Source organism: Anser brachyrhynchus (assembly GCF_964034855.1).
Source record: "Anser brachyrhynchus genome assembly, chromosome: 1".
Lineage (NCBI taxonomy): Eukaryota > Metazoa > Chordata > Aves > Anseriformes > Anatidae > Anser > Anser brachyrhynchus.
The window spans coordinates 169,116,391-169,139,499 of record NC_137694.1 but is presented as its reverse complement, the minus strand read 5'-3'; the positions used below and the strand labels follow the sequence as shown (position 1 = coordinate 169,139,499).

At 38.3% G+C, this 23,109-nt stretch overlaps 1 protein-coding gene across 6 annotated transcripts in view; it reads left to right on the top strand.

Annotated features, from left to right (window-relative positions):
• Window positions 1-23,109, top strand: part of PIBF1 (progesterone immunomodulatory binding factor 1) — a 147,165-nt gene that overhangs the window by 20,390 nt on the left and 103,666 nt on the right. For all 6 annotated transcript variants that reach the window (XM_080561162.1, XM_080561163.1, XM_080561161.1 and 3 more), the window contains exons 3-7: window positions 675-775; window positions 2,605-2,803; window positions 9,920-10,039; window positions 19,775-19,908; window positions 21,954-22,062. In XM_080561162.1, the coding sequence (XP_080417288.1) occupies window positions 675-775; window positions 2,605-2,803; window positions 9,920-10,039; window positions 19,775-19,908; window positions 21,954-22,062 (663 nt within the window). The remainder of the gene's footprint in view (window positions 1-674; window positions 776-2,604; window positions 2,804-9,919; window positions 10,040-19,774; window positions 19,909-21,953; window positions 22,063-23,109) is intronic.

Here is a 23,109-nt window from a genome sequence, read left to right as displayed (position 1 = left end):
ACAAAGGTACAGAAGATGTAACTGAGTTGTCCGAGGTGTTACACTTACAAATGGATGAGTTGGGATCACGTTAGGTCTATTTAGTTTTTTCCATTTCTAAAGTAAAAGGAAAAAGACCTGTTTTCTTTTTCAGAAACAGTAAATAATTTGCCACTGATGTGAAAAAGTTAATGGGGCTTTTAAGCTGAACTTGATGTAGGCTAGAAAAAGTCCTCTGAATGTTATTGAGTAATCTGTTAGTGAAGATGTAGCTAAAACATGCTACATAGTAATAATAATAATAGTAGGAGATTTTGTGTACAATTTCAATTAAGATGGGTGAAACTAAGAAAGGTTTTGTAAAAGTTTTGCAACATTTGTGTGAAGTCCGGGTTTACAACCTCTTGTACAACTGGTCATTTCACTGGTTTGTTGGCATAAGTTTAAGGTTACTTTGAAATCAGCCAAATAAGTAGCTATCTGGATGAAATAAGCAGTCGTAGAACTAAGTCTTTCTAATTTGGGGCAAAATCCGTATTGTATTTTGTGAAGCCTTAGCATATTTAGAGACTTTGTTAGACAATCATCTTTGTATTTCCAGTTCTCTGCTTTTTCTTAATAGTTGTAATTCTTTAAAATAAATGCTTAGCAAACAAGCAAAAGGTAACTTATTTTCTGCATTTTGTTTTCTTTAGATTGAAGAGCTGGAAGAGAAGCTTAATGATGCAATCCATCAAAAGCAGCTGTTGTCTTTACGACTGGATAGCCAGCTGGCATTACAGCAAGAAGACGCTAGGTATGACAAAGTAAAGCTAAAAACTTTAATAGTTTATTGATAGGAACTCAGATTAATTCACGCTAATGAAAAGTGGTGGTTATCAGTTGCAGGAATAGGATTTATTTTGCAGATTATACTAATATTTCCATTCTAAACAGTTCAGAATAAGTAAATTTTAATTCAGTTCTCACTTACTGAAGTCTGCGGTTTTGACTTTATTGTTATCTGCATTCAAAATTTAATAGGAACTTGTATAAGGGATGTTTTAAAAAACTGTAAAGAGCAAAAAGAGCAAGTAGAGGGAGCAGACTTTGAATCACTAAAATTGAATTTTTTATAACTGCTCAGCCTGTATGACTTAGGAAAGGTAAGGGCTTACCCTTAACACTTCCAGGGATTGCAGTTTGGTCAGAAATGCTTCATGTTAATGAGGCAGAAATTTACTTTTCTCCTTGCTCTTCTGCAGCATTTTGAATTAATCTATAGCTGAGAATAGACTGTCTAGCATAGCAGGCTTCCCCAGGTTACTTTGGCAATTAAATTTTTTAACACCTATAAGTGGTCTGTGAAGGGAGAACATTACTAAACTGTCTCATGTTACAGTAAAGAATACACCAACTCAGAGGATGTGACTAATTCAAAGTCATATTCTGTAATAATCCTGGAACAGATTTAGTGCTATAAAGCCAGATCTGAGATCAGCAGACTTTCAACCAAGAGCAGCTGATTGTTGGAGAAGTGTCTCTAATTCTGTATGGCTGTTTGCACAAGGGGGAATATTTTTGATTGCTCATAATAAATTATCTGAGATAAATAAATTATCTAACTCCCTAAAGTAGTAACGTTCAAAATACTAGTAATACTAGTGGGCATAAACAGGTTGAATTGCTTTCCTTTCTTCACTTTTTTCATTAGTTGTCTGTTGCCTCAATTCTCATCCCTGTTTAACAGAATCATAGACTATCTATGGAAAACGTCTTTGTATGACTGCTTTGATGAGAAGTTTTCTTTTGAAAAAAGAATTGTCTTGTTATACTAATAATTAAATTTATGACTTCTAAAATAATTTAGAAGCTACTGCTTTTTGAAGAACAATTTAATTTGAATATGCTTTGAAGTGTTACAGAAAAAAATAAAAAAAGACAGTTGCTTCTGATTTAAAAAAAAAAAAAAAGACAACTTCTGAAACATCTCTTGCTGAACATCCAGTTCTCTTGCTATACAGTACCTTGTCACTGGTGAGAATAGTGATGGCAGTGTTTTGAGTCCGGAAGTAACATTGCTTGTTTAAACGTTTGTTGCTTTTTTTAAAGGACCCCGATTTGTATGTACAGGGCAGAACAGGTATTTACAGGATAGAGTATGAAGGGATGGATGTGTATGGAATAGACCATAAGTATGTATATTCTGACACTCAGAGAGACACGGGTTGAAGTTAATACAGCTTTATTTGGTGATTTATTAGTTCCTTGGATTTTGGAAATAAATTCTGCTTTTTAACCCTTTAATTGGCAAATTAAAACTAATTCATAAATTCAAGTCAGCACATATGGAGGTTAATTGTCACTTCACAGAATCAACATAGTATTTATTGTCAGTGACTTCGGGCTACTGTCAGTACAATTTTGCTGAACTGTGTGTGGGACTATGAAGCTCCTGTTTTTCTATTTATACGATGTCAGATGTGATTGTGTAACCATGGTGGTGTATACTCTTGCATTGATTTCCTAATCATACTCTAAATTTTCTCCTTTATGACACAAGCATAACTCCCTTGCTAGGATGTCGTGCAGGTTTTTGACTTGTCTTACTGCTTCATGTCTTCTGTTTTCAAATCAATCTTAAAGAAAACATCAAGCTCTAATGAAACAAGAAATGGAAACTATTTTATTGAGACAAAAGCAGCTGGAGGAAACAAATCATCAGTTAAGAGAGAGGGCTGGAGATATCCGTCGGAGCTTGCGAGGCTTGGAATTAACAGATGACTGCTATGAGAAGCTAAAGTCTCTGCCTGAAGATCAGCTTTCCATCCCTGAATATGTTTCTGTGAGTATTGTGTCCTGTGTTGGCTTGGAATAGACCTGTGTGCATGGTCTGGTTGGGATGGCATTAACTTTCTTCATGGTAGCCTACATCCTCCTGTGTTCTGGATTTGTGGCTAAAACAGTGTTGATAACACACCAGCGTTTTGGCTGTTCCTGGTGATTGTGGTGTCAAGGCCCTCTCTTTCCCTGCTTTGACTCCTGCCTAAGGTGATCAAGCTAGGGGTGATCATGAGTGTCAGAGGAGACACAGCTGGGACAAGTGACCTAAATTGGTCAAAGGCTTGTATACATAGTGTCATGCTTGGCAACATAAACTGAAGGCAGAGGAAGAAGGTTGGGGGATGGGAGTGGTGATGGCTGCTTCAAAGGTCGCTGTCACTCAGAGACTGGCTGTGTACTGGTCTGTTTGTGGGAGGTGATGACTGTTTTTGCATTGTTTTTTTTTTTTCTTCCAAATTCCCCTTTCATTTTCTGGTATTAAACTGTGGAGAAAACTTCCCGTTCTCTCCACTGTCCTGCCTCAAGTGGGGGCAGGGAGGGTGTGAGCAAGTATATGGGAATACGACTGCTGGCCAGGCCAACCCACCACAAGCTGTAAACTGCTTTTATTTGAAATCAAAGGGATCTACAGATTGTAGAAGCCATTCTGGATGTCTAGAGTTCTTATTCTTCCTTAGCTAGAAATGAAAGACTTTTGTGCAGATGTGCATTTGGATCAATCCATTCTGATTGGATTCCAGTAAAGAAGAGAACCTTTTAATCCCAGACTCTGATCGCTTGAAGAGTTGAACTGCTGATAAGAGAGTAACACAAATGGGGTGTTTCAATTAAATGGTGAGCAATGACACGTCGGTGATCTGGAATACAGCAGGGTGAAAATAGGAATTTGAAACTCAGCTTTGCCAGCGAGTTAGGATGGTTCTTGCAAACATCTCTTGCTTCTCTCATGCTTTCAATCTGGTGTTTTCCTGTCTCTGACTAAATACAGAAGATAAAGAGTAGCTTAAATTATGCTTTAGTTCTGACTTCCTTGCTTTAAGAAGTTTGTTAATTCTGGATCATGGGTAAACTTAGGGGAGAGGGAGCAGTATTCAGCTAGCAGTAAAAAGGCAATGTTCTCACAGACTATGGACATGTCCAGAACACCCTGGGCTCACTTTTGAGAATGCAAAGGGTTTAGATAGGTAACTCTGATTCACCAAAGTGCTAGTATTGTACTTACCTATAGAGGCAGTTATTAAGGAAGGTGTAATTAACATGATTTTAAAAAGCTTAGTGTGCTAGTTGAGTTATAAATACCGTGTGAGTGAGCTCTCTTGTTGGATGGAAGTCATCATACACCATATTCTAGACTTGTACAGAGAAATAAAGCCTATCATCCTTAGCCAAAGATGTTCTTGGGAACATCTCTTTCAGAAGTTCCAAAACTTGGATTTCTGAAAGTACTAGGAAAATTTTAAGGCTCTGAGTGATAAACAAAAATGCTTAGGTTGGAGCCTACTAGGTTACTACCCCCTAACTGTCTCTTCCACCCCTTATCCTTTATATAAAGTATTTGAAGGTTGTTTGTTTTGTTGATTCCTGCACTACCATGGTTGACAAAACAGACCTTAAACAGAAACTGAACTCCATGTCAGCTTGCTTGAAATTGGTGTGCAGGAAGCTCCCCTCCTTCAGGAACTGATTGACAGGCAGTTTAAAAGCCTGTGTCGCTGAGCAGGACAGGCATCAGGAATTAATGGCCTTGCCAACTGCTTTAAGTGAAGCTGTCACAGTATGATTAAAGTGCTTGGACTGTGTTTGTGAGTAGAAGGGGGTTCTCAAAAAGCTGTGAAGTGAGAGTGGTAAGAGCCACCTTCTACCCCAATCTACCTTCTACCTTTATTTTCCTTTTGCATTCAGCCAAGTGCTTGGTGACCCAGACTCCACTTCACTAAAGCCCCTTTCCTCCTTACACATATGTCATCTGGTTCTTTTGAAGAACTGCTGGTCTTGGTCTTTTTTTTTTTTTTCCTCCTCCCAGGAGAAGATATTCTGAAGATATACTGTAGTAAGATGCTCTTTTCTGCTTGTTCTCCCAACTTTTTTCACAACGGGATCAGTGTGAACCTGAGCATACCACTTAAGCCCAGGGCTTGCTTATCATTACTTTGAGTTATTCAGCTGATACGGACACTGGGAGGGTACAAAGATGTTTTACATGGCCTGTCTGTGTATCCATTTGACTCCTGGAGGCTAGGAAAGGATGCTGAGAAGAAAGTGATTTCTTCTGATGCTCTTCTCAGCTTTGCTCACCTAAGGAAGAACAGTGTGTTACTCAGGCAGATAAAATGTCTGGATGCAGATTTATGCGCAGACCAATAGTATAGCCTATTGATATTAGGGTAAACTTCTCTTGGCAAGAAAGGGTTCTGCTTAGAGAAAATTTGAGCAAGAAATCTCCAGACTTGAAGATGAGAACTTTTTTCTATTTATCAGCATTAAAATACTGCCTTCCAATTCTTCAGGATGCAAGCAAATTTATATACCATGCATATACTTGATTTGCAACAGGGACAAACAGCAGGAGTACAGTTTGAAATACAGATATTGCAAACTTAAAATACTAGAATTAAAACAAATGTGAGATGTTTTTCTCTTTTCTTCCACAAAGGGGTGCAATAGTGACATGTTAGAGCTAAGGCTAAGCAATGTTCATCCTGGATGACGATGACAAATTTAAGGTGATAACAAATTACAAGTATTTTAAGCACCTTTCTTTCTTATTGTTGTTTTTGTTGGTTTGTTTTCAACTTGTATGTAAAAACTTAGATTTTTTTTTCATCACTTTTGAAAATTATTTTAAAGAAATGGCATATGTGAAACTTTAAAGCACTTCAGGGCACTGAACTGGTGCTTGGCAGCTGAATCACTTAACGTTCTCAATAAAGTTGTGAGCATTTTATGTACGCATCTGTGTTTTAAAAAAAAATTGTTTAAATGAGTCAGTCTGCAGTTATGTCTCAATTGTTCAGTTTTAAGTAGGCTAGAAAGGTAAGTAAAAGCTACGTTTTCCTTCTGAACCCTGAAGGGGGAAAAAAGCTGTTAAAAATGGTTTCTTCTTATTCAGATAGGTTTGATTTTAATCACTGCGTCTTTTGTTTGTATCATTTTTGCTGCCTACAGCTGACCTGCTCTCTTCTTTTAGAAGGTGCTTAACTGTAGCATCTGCTTTCATGTAACTTCATTTGACAGGTGCCAAATTTTCCCTTCTTTTGCACCCACCAATTTGTAGCCAAACTAGCTGTTGTGGTTTAACCCAGCAGGCAACTAAGCACCACACAGCTGCTCACTCAGTAATCCACTGCCCTGCCCAAGTTGAATGGGGGGGACAACCAGAGACTCATGGGTTGAGATAAAGACAGTTTAATAGGACAGAAAAGGGAGGGAAAATAATGGTAATAATTATGATAAGGAATGCACAAAACAAGTGATGCACAATGCAGTTGCTCACCGCCCACTGACCAATAGTGCCCAGCCAGACCCTGAGCAGCCTCCCCCAGCCAACTCCCTCCAGCTCCCTAAAGCATGCAGCTGTGTGGTATGGGACATCCCTTTGGCCAGTTTGGGCCAGCTGTCCTGCCTGTGTCCGCTCCCAGTTTCTGGTACACCCCCAGCCTCCTCACTGGCAGGGCAGTGTGAGGAGCTGGAAAGTCCTTGGCTCTGTGCAGTCATTGCTCTGCAACAACTAAACATCAGCGTGTTATCAGCATTGTTCTCATCCTATATCCAAACCACAGCACCATACCAGCTGTGTAACAGGATGACAATTAACTCTATCCTAGCTGAAACCAGGACACTAGGTTTCCATAAAGGTTTTTTTTTTTAAAGTGCTTTTATTGGTGACAACAAAGCTTTTTAAGAAAAATAATTTAAAAATTTTATAATCGGTTTTGGGAGGGGCAGGGGGGAGGTTTGCTTGAAATTCAGTGTACAACTTCAGATACAATCAGACTAATTCCGAAAGAATCTGGACAGATAGAAGCTGTAGTTAAATTGTACATACTTACTTCATTGCATGCACATTTCTAAAGCATTTTTGTAAGGATGTAGTTGAAGCCTGGAGTAGGTCAGAAAGAAGCCACAAAACTAACTTCACTGTTTAATTTCATGTGAACCTGTTAGAAGCAATGTGATTTCACAGACACACGTGAAAAAATACTCCTTAAATATTGTAGGACTAGAATACTGCATGAATAAAATAGTAGTGAAACAATAAAGCAAGAAAATTAAGTTAGTTCACTTAAAATGAAAATACAACTTGTAGTAGAACTGTGGCATGTGACAGTTGAATTTGTCATTTGAAATATTTGGAACACGAAGAAAATTGTCATACCATATCTTGGGTTAAATTGGATTAGTTTTAAAAATCTATCACTTAGGAGGGAAATTAAGGATGTAAGTAAACAGCCATAACAAATTGAAAATCCCTTGGACACTTCTCATTATCTCCTGCTAATTACAGCGCAATGGAGGCCAGCCTTCCTGCATGGAAATGTTTGATTGTTCTTGAACACTGATTTTATCTATACTTTTTTACTTGCATTTCTTATTTATGCATATATAAAATAAAATATTAGTGGTGGGAGGGGGCACAGTAGTTTTTGCCTGAAAATGCAAAGTAATCTATTCATCCCCCTAAATCCCTAAATAAACATTTTAAGGTAGGAAGTTAATCCAGAAGTTGTAGTGGGGGGGGGAGTACTAAGTACTGCCATAAAGGCTCTTTCTTCTTTGCGTTTTCCTTTGTTTTTTATTGTTAACTTTGTGTTTTTAATACTGACTTTTTTATGTCTGTTTTCGTTCAGTAGAAGTGTTCTGGGAAAGCTTTATAAATCTGACAATTTTTTTTTATCAGAGGCTACGCTTATGATGGGAGTGGGGTGGCGTGGGATAAGGAAGGAGTATATGTTAAATAGATTTAAAAAAAAATCCTTTTATAAGACTTTCCAGTGCCAATTGTGCAGGGGCGCATTTGTGTTTATGCCGGAAGTATTTATACTGTATGTATGAGGTTTTTTTTCTTCCAAAATGTATTGTATAGTAAGCCTAGAATGATAACTGTAATTCTGGGACATATCCCCTTGGAATAGGGTAAAATCCACATCCCCAGTCTTGGGGTGTGTTAGCTAATTTCAGTCTAAGTTTCTTCAAGCCTCCCCTTTTCTGTGTTCAGCTGTGGGGTTTTGCCACAGTGTTGGTGAGCTGGTTTAGGCAGCTGGTTGGATTGTAAAGCAGCTTTTGTTGCTATTTGGATGGTGCGAGGGGGTGTTTTTGGGGGCAAGGGTGCTGAGAATTAACTGTGTTTGGTTTAGATAGGATATAGTTCTACAGAAGCTGAAACCCAAGCTTTCCAGTCGTTTCCTTCAGGATTCATCTCACAAAACCCAAAGGGACTGGTAGTGTAGTTTCATGATGCAGCTGAACCCACAGAGCACCACATTACTGCTGGAAGTGTGTGGGTGGTGGTGGTGTGGTCAGACTTCTGGTGGTGTGCTGTGCTTGCTTCTGTGCTTGCTCTTGTGTTTTTTCTTGGTGTACAGGGAGCAGATTGAACACACTGAACAGGCAGAAAACAAAGCTCATCTCTCTCCTTGGCTTCCTACCCCACAAAAAATGTATATTGTCTCAGGAGGGTTAGCAAATTAAGCTGGTTTACTGCTAATCAAATAGGCTTTGGAATTGGCACAAGTAGAGGGGACAACCATGTGCTCCCCTTCCAGCTGTATTTTTATTTTTTTTTGCTTGGTCAGCATGGTGGTTTTACTCGGGTGCGCAGCCAAGCTCCACCACAACCGCTCTCTCACTCCCCCTCCTCAAAGAGGAACGGGGAGAAAATAAGATGAAAAGGGCTCAAGGGTTGAGATGAGGACGAGGAGATCTCACAGTAATTATCGTGACGGGCAAAACAGACTCAGCATAGAGAGATAGTAAGATTTATTGCCTATTACTAACAAGCTAGAGAAGTGAGAAACAAAGGAAAGCAACCAAAAGCACCTTCCCCCCCAACCACCCTCTTCCACCTCCTCCCCCCGAGCGGCACGGGGGAATGGGGGTTATGGTCAGTCTATAGCGCTTCTTCGCCGCCGCTCCTTCTCGGTCACTCTCGTCCCCTGTGCTGTGGGGTCCCTCCCACAGGATGCAGTCGTTGCTGAACAGATCCAGCGTGGGCTGCCCACAGGCAGCAGCTCTTCAAGAACTGCTCCAGATATGGGTCCGTACCACGGGGTCCATCCCTCAGGAGCAAACTGCTCCAGCCTGGATCCCCCACGGGCAGCAGCTCCCCCCAGACCCCCTGCTCCTGCGTGGGCTCCTCTCCACGGGCTACAGGTCCGGCCCGGAATCTGCTCCGGCAGGGGTCTTCCACGGGCTGCAGCCTCCGTCGGTGCAGGTCCACCTGCTCCACCGTGGTCTCCTCCACGGGCTGCAGGGTGGAACCCTGCTCCACCGTGGTACTCCATGGGCTGCAGGGGGACAGCCTGCTTCACCATGGTCCTCACCACAGGCCGCAGGGGACTTCTGCTCCGGCGCCTGGAGCACCTCTCCCCCTCCTTCTTCACTGATCTTGGCGCCTGCAAGGCTGTTCCTCACTCCTCTCACTCTCCCAGCTGCTGTGTGGCGCAGCGTTTTTTTTCCCCTGTCTTAAATATGCTCTCACAGAGGCACAAAACAACATCACTTATTGGCCTGGCTCTGGTCAGCAGCGGGGCCCTTACCAAACATGGGGCAGCTTCTAGGTTCTTCTCACAGAAGCCACCCCTATGGCCCCCTGCTACCAAAACCTTGCCACGTAAACCCACTACAGTCAGCCAGACTGGGCACTGCCTCCATTGAACAAAAATGTATATCTTTACCTTTATTCTTTTTTTTTTTTTTAAGTACCAAGCACAAACTGATTATTTCTTAGCTGCTTTTTTCAAAGGCTGAAGAAAGTTACTGTCTTTAGTTTAACCCCCCAACCCAGGTTCCTGGTATGCACTATTTTATGAATATGAAAATATTGAGCTGAATTGTTTTGGAGATTGTAATACTGCAATTTTGTCAGTCTGAATTTTAAATATATATTTTGTTCTTTTAGATTCGATTCTACGAAGTAGTCCATTCCTTGAGAAAAGAGCTAAGTGACCTACAGGCGAAAAAGGAGACCCTCACAGAAGAACTAAGCGGGTACAAATCCCAACTGAAGTGTGTGACGGAGGTCTGTGTACTTTAATTGTATCGGTTAAGAAACTGTGTAAATATATATATACTTGTATGTGTCATAGAATCATAGGGACACACATCTCTCAACAGATATTACTACATATAAACTTGCTCTCCAAATCATGTATATGATACAAAAGTTTTTTGGATAAAATTTAGTTTGGGGGATGGATAGAGAGCAAAAGTGCTGTCTATGTGCTTGTATAACAGTTAATTTTATATTATTGCTACCCTGCAAGATCTACTTACAAGCTTACTGCTGTTAAGGTGTAAGACATAGCTCTTACCAGTTTTGTCATGCTCTTTGATGGTAGAGTTCAGATAGGTGAAGCTGAGACAGCAGATTTATCCATGAGTAGTCAAAGACACAAATGATCAGCATATAGTTTTCAACATGGTGGTCCTGTTAAAAATTTGCTTCACCTTCTGTTTTCACAATATATAAATAACATTTTTTTTGCATTCTTTGGTGCTACATCTTCTCTGTTATGCTCTTCATATATTTTTGTTTTCTAATTTATCTTTCTACTAAACAGACAATTTGATTTTGGGTAAGATAAATATCTAAAGTAGAGAAAAGTTATCTAGATATATTTAGGCTTTGTTTTCAGACTAAAGAAGTTGAAACAATATAAGGAGAATGCTGTTTTTTAAGGTATTTATAAATACTAATAGTGTCCTTATACAGCTAGGATGTTGATTAGTTTTGTATTGTAGCTTAGTTCTGCATAAATCTGGAGCTTCAGCTACCCAAACTATATTTATCTAAATCATGGCTGACAGGGACTTAAATGCCACTGTCATTTCATTACTTCTGAAATTATCCTTCAGTTACCACATCTTTTTTTTCTTTTTTTTTCCTTTAAAATTTACTTATGGAATAATCAAGTGTAAAGAGATGGTAAATCATGCAGGGTTGTCCTGTGAAAATGGTGTTTTCATTTTTCTTCTTGATTGAATTTGGCAAAAAAAAAAAAGTCAATAAAATTTTCTCATTTATATGCTTCAGCATTAGTTTGTGCTCATCTCTGATCATATTTGAAATCAGATTAATGATGTTGACTTTGATTTACAAGGGCACTTTCATTCACTGTACACTTAATGTGCCCTGACTTAGTAAATTCTATAGGAGTATTTCATACCTGCGAGATTTAGTTGACATCCATGTTAATTTTTGCTGCAGCGATTAAATGTAGTAGTAGGTGATTAAAATTGTGCTAGAAAACACAATTGTTACAGACCTTTGGTACAGACCTTTCTTTAATGTGGAGGTTTCTCTGTTTTTTGTTGTTTTTTTTTTTTAACCACACGATGGCACTATCCACCTTTCCCACTGATTTATTTTTCAAACATTGAAGTTTACTGTGATTTTCTTCTGATGCTGATGAGAAAGCACTAGACCTTATCTGTGTTAAATTGAGGTGGTTGTTTTTGCTTATACACCGTTTACATAATCATTCTTAACCTGGGAGATAATTAGTGAGATTAAGTACCTTATTTAAAAAAAAAAAATCAGAAAAGAGATCCAGATGTTGAAATGTCACAAGTTTTACAGTTACTAATAAAAATAAGTCTTTAGGACTCATTTCCTTTTCTCTGAAATCTCATTTCCTAGGTTTCAGATAAGATCGCTTAGTACATTTGGAATAACTTGTAGGGTTGAGTTTAATGTAAAGTTTTCCCCCTGTCCATTATGTGTAGAGGTGACATGTTTTGGAATTTTAATGAATGTGGCCTGATACTGGTATTTTATGTACGGAGAGGCACGAGTCTCAGTATTTTGGTTCTAGCAAGTTCAGATTTGACCCAACGATGAATATCACCGTAACAAGGTACCTCAGTTTGTTTCCTGCAAGGCAAGAGGAGCATCAAAATGTGAGGGTACTTTAGAATCTCTAACGTACTTAGTACACTAAAGCTAATATACACCAGCATTTTTTGCAACATACAAATAAATGGTTTCAATGTGTACTGTTGGGGTTAACTTTGTCACTTGAACTCCTTTGATACGGTCAGGCGTCACTACGAGGAAATATATCAACAGGAAATAAAACAGTTTCATTCAGTGTTATTTAATCTCTTGCACCCTTTTACTACTTTTGTGTAATAATCATTCTTTATTTCCAATTGCATGAAATACAGTTGCTGAAGTTCCTTGCCTATGATTAAAAAAACTTTACGCTCTTTGAATGCTTCCTCTGGTTTCCTGTCCGATGTTTCTTACCGCTTAAGTTTTCTCTGACGGTTGTATTTCTTTTATCTATGCTACTCATAAACTGAAACCAAACACTTTGTTAAAAACTTCTTTAAGAAACTACAAATGCAGATTTTTGAAATACAGTCATCACTGAAGTTGATCTTTTTTTTTTTCCTGTAAGAATAAACCGCTTCCTATAAGGTACTCCCTTTTTGTTTTCAGTATTGCAAATGATTATGGCTCTTCCTAAGTAGTTTCACTTTCCTTTTTTCCCCTTTGTAGAAACATGGAAAGGAACTAAAATATGTGCATATCTCCAATCTTTCTATTAACTAGAAATAGTCTTGGGCAAAGAGGAGCTTGCTGGCTTTTCTGGCTGTTCACGGAAACACTAGATCTGCATAAGTTTTATATTTGTAGATATTCACTCAGAAATAAAGACATAAGAAATATGAGAATATTAGCTATAGACTCGCAGGAAATCTATCTAGCCAGTACAGAATTGAGGTGGGTTATCAGGGAGTGTAGTAATACGACGAGGAGTAATGGCTTAAACTAAAAGAGGGGAGATTAAAAAATATCTCTCATATCTACTCTAAAAGGGTGGCAAGGCACTGGACCAGGTTGCCCAGAGAAGCTGTGGATGCCCCATCCCTGGAAGTGTTCAAGGCCAGGCTGGATGGGGCTTTGAGCAACCTGGTCTGGTGGGAGGTGTCCCTGCCCATGGCAGGGGGGTTGGAGCTAGATGAGTTGCTTAGGAAGGAGCTCGTTCGGCACAACAGATGTAGCCTTACACAAAAATGAGTACTGGGAAACTCAGTACAGTTACCTGGTGTTATAGCCACGCAGCCAACTGAGCTTTTAAGTCTCCAGCTGCACTAGCTAGGAACCTTGCTTCTGTAAAAACTAAATTGTCATTGTAGCCTTGTAAAAGAACTAATTGACAAATCTGCATCTTCTTTCTCTATAGGCAATTTCATAAAATAATGTGTACGAGAAAAAATTTATTTCTGATTTCAGGCTACAAAAGGCATCTTTTAAGTATTTATCACCTGTGTTTGTGCCCTTAGGTATATGAAAACATACTCTTCTTGCTCAGAAGGGGCTGGAGGTCTTAAGTGTTTATCAGCCTCTGTTAACACTCATTTAATTCCCCGTATGCAGAGCAGTAAGAGCAAGAAACTTACAACTTTGCTACAGAGTTTTCTTGTTGATTGTCTGTCGCTGCTCTCAGTTAGCACTTAATCAAAGCCTGCTCAATCTGTAGCACAGACCCAGTAGGGTGGCGAGCTGCTTCTGAGGACTGGTAGCGAAAGAAAGGAGTTTGAAGACTGTTTTCTAGCACTGCAACATAATCTGATAAACACATCTGGTGTCAAAAGATCTTTGCCTCTATTTTCTGTTTTTAAAGTGATTGATATTTAAAGTGATTGAAGTAGTTCAGCAGTACGACCACTTTGTTGATGGCTGTCTTTATATAATCATTGCATCTTGTGATTTAGATTGGTACAATTCCCTTGGTTCCAGGTTCAGCAGCAACAGTCCTGGCGGGAGGCGGTGGAACTTGTAAAAGTGCTGTTCTTGTATTTAAGTGCTGGTGGATCTCTTATCAGATGTATAGGACAGACTTCTTTCAGTTCTCCTTTTACAGTGCTCAGTACTTCAAGTACGAATGACATTGGCATTGCCACCTTTGGAGGTACGGGTAGAAAAAGAAAGTCCAGGTATAGAGCTAGATTACCAGGAGCTTGCCAGAAATGAAACCAACTTCTGATGTGGGTGTTGCCATGCTGAACAGCAGCCTACTATTTTCAGAGTCATTTGATTCCAGAGTGGTTAGAGCCTTTACTCAAACTGGTGTAATTTACTTCTCTCTTTCTCCCTCTCTCTCAAGACTGAGAGTCCAAGAAGGAAATTCTACTTTTCTTTGTAGCTCTAGAAGATGAAGTATTGCTTTCTTCATTTTGGCTGCAAGTTTCTTGGCAATGTTTTCCAGGAATTCAGTCCTGATACAATTTTATCAGGTCTTCCTTTCTGTAGCTATAACCCTTTTTCTGTAAAGTTGCCTTCTGGACTTGTAATCAAATTTATAGTTTGACGGTTATCTAAAAGCTTTGGGTAGCTGAAAGACAAAGTTGAGTGTATGTAGGCCAAAGGTCTTTTCTAAGACCTTGTCTCTGAATTGGGATTAGTAGCTGTCAGGTTTTGCTAGACAGATCTTATAATTTTCTGTGTGATAATGTTTCCCAGCTGGAGGAAAAACATTTCTATAGCCTTCAAAGAACGAACTAAGCTATTGCATCCAAAGGGTCAGTTGGCACTAGATGTGTCTGGCTGTGTTGTAAAATCGAGGCTGCTATTGCCACTCCAGAAACACCATGTTCACTAAGATTTCTGCTGAAGGTTTCACATCTGTAACTAGAGACTGCACGCTAGAAGCCTTCCCCAGACACCAGTTCTTTCAAGCGGTGCTTTGATTACTTGTCCCTTCCAGAGAACAATGCAGAGGCCAAATAAAGCTTCAGTTCTAGGTTAACTGTGTGTCTCCTTTCCTTCATTATTGTTAATGTTTATCTCGTACAGGAAGAAAGCTGCAAAGAAAATTTTTCTACCAATAACTGTTAGCTCAGGGCAGCAATTTCACACTTTCAAGCCTCAGGAAAACTCATATATCTACTGAAATTCTTTCATATCTAATGTTCTTCTACCTCTTGATATAAAACTGTGACTTGTATAGATTGCTAGTTATTGTTCAGAAGGAGCAAATGGCTTAATTCTGGTCTCTAATGCAATGATCCCAAGGATTTTTTCACCTGAGAACATTTAAGTGAAGAGTAGATTCTCATCAACTCAGATCCAGAGAAAAAGAGCTCATTATTTCCCCTCAATTTCTTTTGCAGGAAAGGCATTTATGCTAAATCTCTTCATCCTTACCTTTCTTGCAGAACACCACTGTTTTGAAAGTAGATCAACGTTTTCATTTATCATTTTTAATGGCAGGTAATGTCCTATCTACAATCCTTGGCAGATTACCAATTTCATACCAACATACTAGAACAGATGTTTTATTCATCCAATTATGGGTAACGTTTTCCTGTCATTTGGGCAGTTGTATTCAGATAAATACTGTATTGACCAATAAACAAATTGAAACAAAATGCCATTTTTACTAAGTAGCAGCAGCTCATCCAGATAATGAAGGAGTTTACACATCACAATGATATAGTAGCTTTACATTTGCAGAGGTTTTTAGGTACTTTAGAATATGAATAGAAAGTGCTGGCTCGTGTGAGTGATCCTTCAAAGATGAAGTTCTTTGAAATAAGCTTTTTAAAAGCAGGATCACTTTCTTTCACAGGCTTATCTGTCGATAGTGTGAAGTCATACTACCTTTACTTGATTGGCTGATGAATCTTTTCCCTGCGTTTTTGTTGTTTATCTTCTCATCCCCACAGGCCTTTCAAAAGATCAGCAAATCCCTAGCATGTATTATGTCTCACTGAATTTGTTCAAAAAGTATGTAAAAAAAGTATCCACGTTTTGTACTTGGAATTTAGGTAGGCGTTTGCTTCAGTGACTACCCTAAGTTGCTCTTCATTCCAGATGGAGGATAAAAGCGAAGCTTAATATCATAAAACTGAGGTCTGTCATTATATCTTTAGTTTCTGTATCTGCTTTCGGTTTAAAATGGTGCAGATTATGTAAGATTAGAATCGCTTCCTTGAAACAGCCTCCTATCAACAGTATTTGTAAAGAAAATGGAAACGCTTTTTGGTAGGGACTACTTCTCGTGCTCTCTAGATATCCTCTGTTCTGGTTAAACACTGGGTCTGTTGGACATTTCTATTAATTTCTTTAGGCAATGTATGTCTGCCCATCTCATATAGCACAGGTTCATTTGTTTTAACCACCTCATTTGTCTGAGTTGCTACTCTGTGCAGTAGTAAAAGTTAGTAAGAAGCTGAAGAAAAGCCATGCGTTGTTGGTAAGATCACCATAATCACGTTCCATTGCAAGTAAGTAATGTTTATCCTTTAAATTTTGTTAAGGTTTGTCAGCTTATTTAAACAAGTTATTTTTATTTATTGGTGTTATTTCCAGTTCAAGTCCTCGAAAGTGTATCTTGATCCATTTTAAAGCCCACTTTCTGCTTCAGCAGGACAAAGCTGTTCATCAGGACATCCAAGCTATCTCTTGGAGATAAATTGAAAGATAAAGATGTTCCAGTGCAGAGATCTTAAAATCAGTTCAGGGTACATGAATGTTGTTATAAACCAAATTAACTTCATCGCATTCAAAGCAGAGCTTATTCTTCCTAAGCGCAGGCAGCTTGATTGCTTGTATTTAAGATGTATTGCTATAGAAGACCAGAAGTCTGTTTATCTGCTACCTGGAGTTATGCATACTGTAGACTTTTCTCTGTGTTAGTGTATAGCCTGAATGTTTGACTTGCCTCGTTGCTTCTTTTTCCTGTGGTTAAAACACACCTTTGACACTTGAAAGATCAGGTAATTGGAAAACAGAGGCTTATGCAGTAGAATTAGTATTTCTTCAAGAATTACTGTAAATCCTTAAAAACAAAAAGACCAAAAAAAAGCCCCATCTATGTTTAATTATCTGTTTAAGTGTTTGATAGTTGAAATATGTCTTGGTATCACTTTTCAAAAGTAGACTTTAACTTTCCCACATCGCCTGAGATATCTTGTTGTTGCTTGACATTATCGTGGCATTAACAACTGATTTGTTGAGTAAAATTCAAATCCTGTTTTAAGTCTCAGGTGTTAGAAGGTACAAATTTTGTAGATATTTAACTTTTAATCAATGCTTTAGAGATGTTCATGACAGATTTGTCTGGAGATGTGCTTGGAAATACATCTGTAGTTCACCAATTTTAATTTTATACTTCTGGTAATTGTCTTCTAGGTGCTAAATCTGTAAGACTGTAGGAGTTTTAATAGCCCACTCTGTGAGTGGTGTATAAATTTCAGCATGATATTAGCATCAGAATGGCACAGGATGATATCTACAAAGGAATTACATCAAAACTTAACCTTTCAGTTTGCACGTAACTTTCAAGTGCCCTTACCACCCTATCCTATTGCAAGATGAGTCATGTTTGTGCTCGTATAGTCCTGCCTTGCTTAATGTATGTCATTAATTACGATAAACCTAAAAATAAGCATTAGGATGAATAACAATTGTGTCTATAAATTACACATTCTTACTGATTTGTCAAAATTTTCAGGAAAACTTTGTAAAGCTATGATTTTGTGTAAAATTGTGATCCGTGTGATTTTAGGGCAAGTAAAAGTTGTTAATTTGTGAAATATATTTGTCAACAGCATATCTGTAAGTAAGTAAGTAAGATTAGTAGGTCAGTTGTGCATTTCTGTAATGTCTAACAAGCATTTAGGTGTTTTTTCCAAAAGACATTCTGTTAGGATTTCTTTATGGTGCCTCTGAGTTTGGTAAAGAGCGTTCTTTGTACGTTTCTATCCCTATCCTCGAGTAGTATTATCCTTGTATTTGCTCCTCTCGGCAAGTCTAGGAGGAGCAAATACAAGGAGTCACCCGCTCTATATATCCTGTTGTTGTGAACTTTTCTTGTCTATTAAAAGCTAGCTAAAGACAATTACTGTTCTTTTATATGCCTGTCTAAAGCATAGCTTGTAGTTTACTTTTTCAAAAGTAAACACTTATTCAAGTTACTGACTACAAAATTAATCTACAGGGGAGTAATGATTGATTCTATAGTCGCATCTTAAGGCAGTCATTTGGCCTTGTAGAGAACAATTCTGTGATGTCCATTGGATATAACCAGATAGTTATATTATAACTAAAGCATCTGTTATTGATTATCAAGCCCGTCACATATAAACCATGCTGAAAAAAAAAAAAAAGAAAACAGAGCTCAGCAATGTTCTAAGAAAAGCATTTGAAAACCAATGTGCTGATTTGAGTATTAGAAGTTATGAATTACAGATGGGGGATGGGTTAGCTCGGAGTGGAGTTTACAGGGAGAAAATGGAGATTCAGAACAAAATTGTCCCCAGATAAGAAAACTGGAGTTCCTGTGCAGAATTACCACTGCAAAAGAGCATTTCCCACACAGGATGGAAATGCAGTTGAGAACTCTTCAATTACCGTGAAAGCAAGTCCATTTTAGTTTAATCTCATGTAGTAATCGGATATTATTAAAACAGAACTCATGATTTTCTTAAACTTTGCAAATAGTGGGATAATATTCCTCTTGCTTTTAACTTAGTCTTGTCTCATGTTGTGAGCAGTATAAGAGTACTTGACAGGCCATTACCTGTTTTTTCTCTCATAAATGATTTTAGTAGTAATGTACATGATTTTTTCACACTGCAAGAGTGAACAATACCTGCAGCAAAACACACGACTGGTGTATGTATCAGAATATGAGAGTGTTCAGTATGCTGTCAACTGGCTTAGGAAACAGTAATAGAAGGTGTCAATTTGGAAGAATGATAGAATTAGGTTACTAGGGAAAACGTTTACATGCCTGAGGGGTACTATCAAAGTTTTAATAAGCAATTCTTGTTGTCCATCAGTTTTTCTCTACCGTAGGTGGAATAATGTTATTTTTTGTTTTTTTTTTGAGGAAATGAGGTAGTATGGCATTTAGGGCAAACAAGTAAGCTTTCTGAAAACAAATACTATTAAATTCTACTTCGTAGAAAAATCTGAGAAATGGAGTGAAGATTGTGGATTGAGGTATAGAAGTCTGCCGTTCCTGTAGGGGGGTGAAGGGAATAATACAATGATTAAGGATTCTCTTTATCTTCATAAGGAATAACCGGTGTTTTAAAAAGACAGGTGCTTTCTGTGTGTTGTCTTGCTTGGGTCCTGTTTTCTAGTTACAATAGCCTTTTATAATAGTTCATAATAGTCTTTTAAGGTATCTGGAGAGGAAAAAGAGGAAAACAGAAATTAATGTGGATATATCAGTAAGTAAGTTCCATTTTTTCCCCTTATTTTTTTCTCTTCCCCTGCTTGTTCCTTCACCAAAGCTTTGAAAGACATGTTTCAGCAAGAATAAGCTACCAGATGAAATTTGGGAATAACTAGCTGAAACTTTCACAGAACTTCCCAAAGTTTCTGAATGACCAACTATCTTTCTTTTTTTTTTTTTTTTTTCCCCAAATGGACCAACAAGTATCTTCATAAGCAGACTGGTTTTGAAAATGTTGTATAGGTGGTATGACTTGTCCTGTTACAGTCAGTGTTCTACAAATGTGTATATATGAGGGCTACTGGTCTAAGAAGTTGGGCTAATGGACAAGAGCATTAGGAAAAAAATAGGTATATTAATCAACAGTTAAAATAAGATAAGTTTGACTATCCATATAGCTGGTTACTTTGTGGTGTGTACGAGATTTCATTTGTCTCAGTATTTGGCAAATACTACCGCTTGAATATATATGAGTGGACTTCACAACGCTTGGACTGTGATTGTTTTAAGTAAATATAAGTATAGCTGTGGTCACTTTAAAATGTCTTGCATTCTAGAGCTATGAAGATGAGAGGAGGAGTCGGTCAGAACTTGAGGTTAGATGCCAACGTTTAACTCTGGAACTGGCTGATACCAAGCAGATGATTCAACAAGGTGATTACAGACAAGAGAATTATGATAAAGTAAAATGGTAGGTATCTCTAAACTTCATGTTCTACTAATATACAAATACGAATAGATTAAAAGCTTTTTATTTTACTCAATCAAGGTTGAAGTTTCATTTTATGATTTTTGGTTCATGTGTGCCACTTATTTTACCTTACCTGTCCACTGATAACTCAGCTATGTCGCATAGAACATTGAAGTCATAAAATGAGAAACAGGTTAAAATCTGATGCATCAAATTATCTTCCTAAAAGTTTATTCAACAATTTCCTGTGTTTTCAGAAGAACCTACCTGTTGCATTGCAACTGTAGAAATGGGAGCTGTCGATGTCAAACACCTTAGGAAAAAATACTATTTTTTCAGGGTTTAAAAGCTGTGATCTAACAAAATGGCTAGGGCTCTACTGCGGGGTGCCCCCACAGTGAATTAAGAGAGTAGGAACTTGGGAATTAGTGTTTAACAATTTAAACATTAACATGTTTAACAACCATAAATCTGAAAGGGCTGTTATGAGAACTGAGATTTGAAGATTCTCTTCGTCAGAGAATCGTAAGAAAACCTTTGTGGAACTATAGAAAGTTCAAGTGTCTCTTTCCATTTTTAAAATACAAATTTTAGAGTTCTTGCCTATGCTTTGAGTGCCCATCTCATAAGCAAAATAGTGAAAATGGATTTTTTATAAATACGCTCAGACACATACTTCACAGTCTGGCTCCCCAACAGCTTTTTCAGTGTGCTTCCGAGTACGTGAAAACAGGCCTTTGGCAGATTTTTTGGGAAATTGATTCAAAAATGAGGTTTATGAATAGAAAACACCCTGTCAGTTCCTTGTTGTTCATACTGCATAAGCTCAGGTACAGTTATTGACACAAATGACTGTGCCACTAACTCATTTGAAAGAGGGTCTGTCTTCTGGATAACTGTTCACAGCCATATATACTAAAACAACCTTGGAATCTACCTGGGAGCTTGTTGCAAATAGGATGGATTGATGCTATGGTTTGCTTCCCATGTGCAACTGCATCTTATTAAGTGGATTGTAATAACTTTCTTGTGAATGGCCCCTGTGTTTAACAGTGTACATTTAAAATAGTCTTGAGTTGAAAAAGGCATGAATGAACGTGCCAAAGCTATATTTGAGAGAGTAGGTCGTATTCATCTAGGTAGGCACAGACGAAGGGGAGGGGAAGGAGCACTACTGGCATGCCTGCATCAGGATATTTGGGAGCATTGCGGGTTAATCACTTCCAGGCTCATTTCTGCCTTTAAAAATGTTTTGTTAAATCTTTTGGTTCTGGTGTAATGCAAGTTATCTCAGTTCTAAAGCTATGCTATGCTTAACGTAAAACTGGTTAGCTTTTTTCCAAACTGCAAGCTCATACTGGCTCATTCATTCCACTGCTCTGACAGGGTCAGCTACAGTGGTGACATAGAGCTGCTTCTTTGTGCATATGGGAAGCACTGTTATTTAGGGTACCAATGTAATTTTTGCAGATGTGTGATGTATATTTTAAACATGAGAAGAGTAGTATTACTCCCTCTGGCATCAAGGGACTGTATACAAGGGAGAGCAGCAATTGAGAACAACTGTACTTCGCTTTCTGTGTGATTAGGAAGATGGGAATGAAGTCATTTTTTATCCAACTTCAATATCTGCAAAAGATTCAGGAGAATGTCATGGGAAATAGCATCAAAATCTTGACAAAACTAGAAGGCTAGACGAGGGTACCTACATTTCTCCTCTTAGCAATGGAACGTACAGCCCAAAGTTACACTAAAGAAGAATAATCAGAAGAGGATGAAATAATTTAGGATAGGGATTCAAAATTAGTATACTGTAATTTAGAATCATTGTTTAAATATTTAAATGAAGAAAACTCTTTCCTATAATAAGACTCCGTTGCAGGTGCTAATAACTAAAAATGGTTAGATTATCACTAGCTGCTCTGTGAGTGACTTGATAGTAGAATTCGGTGTCATGAACTGAAAGAAGGCTAAGAAATTACAAAAGCATAGGACTCTTATTCATTACATTTTACAAGTCTAATAATTTCACTTTATTTTAACAGTGAACGGGATGCATTTGAACATGAATTGTCAGAACTCAGAAGAAAATATGAAGTATTAGAGGTGTCACATAAAGCACAAGCTAAAGAAAGAAATGATTTATCAAAAGAGGTAAACTTTAAATTTCGTATTTCAGTAATTCTCTTCAACTCAGGAGTTTGATTCTTTGTTATGTAAGCACCTGTAGGACCATGGAATAATTTATATTAAGATGGCCGTTGGGACGCCAGCTGGTCCAACCCCTCCATGCAGAGTAGAGCCACTTTAGGTCAGGTTGTTTACAGCTTTGTCAAGTTTTTAATGTTTCTAAGGGTGGGGATTCCGTGGCCTTTCAGGACAACCCATTCCATTGTCTGTCTGTCCTCTTCATGAAAAAGTCTTTGTAAAACCTAGTCAGAGGTGTTGCGGCTTGTTGCCTATTGTCCTGTCACTATGCACTTCTGAGAGTCTGGCCCCGTTTCTGTGTTCCAATTATATAGGTGAAGATAACAATAAGATTTTCCCTGTCTAGATTTGTCTTCTGGCAGCTAGGGAAGGAGGAAGGGGAAAACAAACGAAAAAAAATTGTTCTCTGAGCCCCTTCATGTGTTGTAGCCTATGACCATCTTGGTAGAGTTCTGGCCTTGGTCCAGTATGTTAATGTCTATCTTTATGGGGAGCCCAAAATGGGACAAAACCTAGTAGCTACATGGCTTTCTTTGCTGCCAGGATGCAATTCTGGCTTATGCACAATTTGTTCAACCTTTTACTTACCTATGCAAGCCATATCTTGTTGAATTTACCATAAAGGGGCAAAATGTTTATTATGGGAGGCATCTGAAAGCTATGCAAAAGTCCAAGTAAATGACATTGATAGCTGTTCGCCCATCCAGGGAGCCAGCCTTGTCAGGTTTGCCAGACGCAGGCACAGTTTGACTTTGGTAAATCCATGCTAGTTGTTTCTAGTCACCTGTTCTTCCATATTCATGGACATGGCTTCCAGGATGATTTGCTTTGTAATCTTTGAAGAGACTGAGATCAGACTTGACCAACTTATAGTCCTCATGTCCTTATATAGTCCAACCCCTCGGTCCTTATCTTGAAGATGTATTCCAGTTGTCAGAAGGCTTTTTTATGTGCTATGGTCTTCCAAGCAGGAGAGCACCCTCACTAGTGATA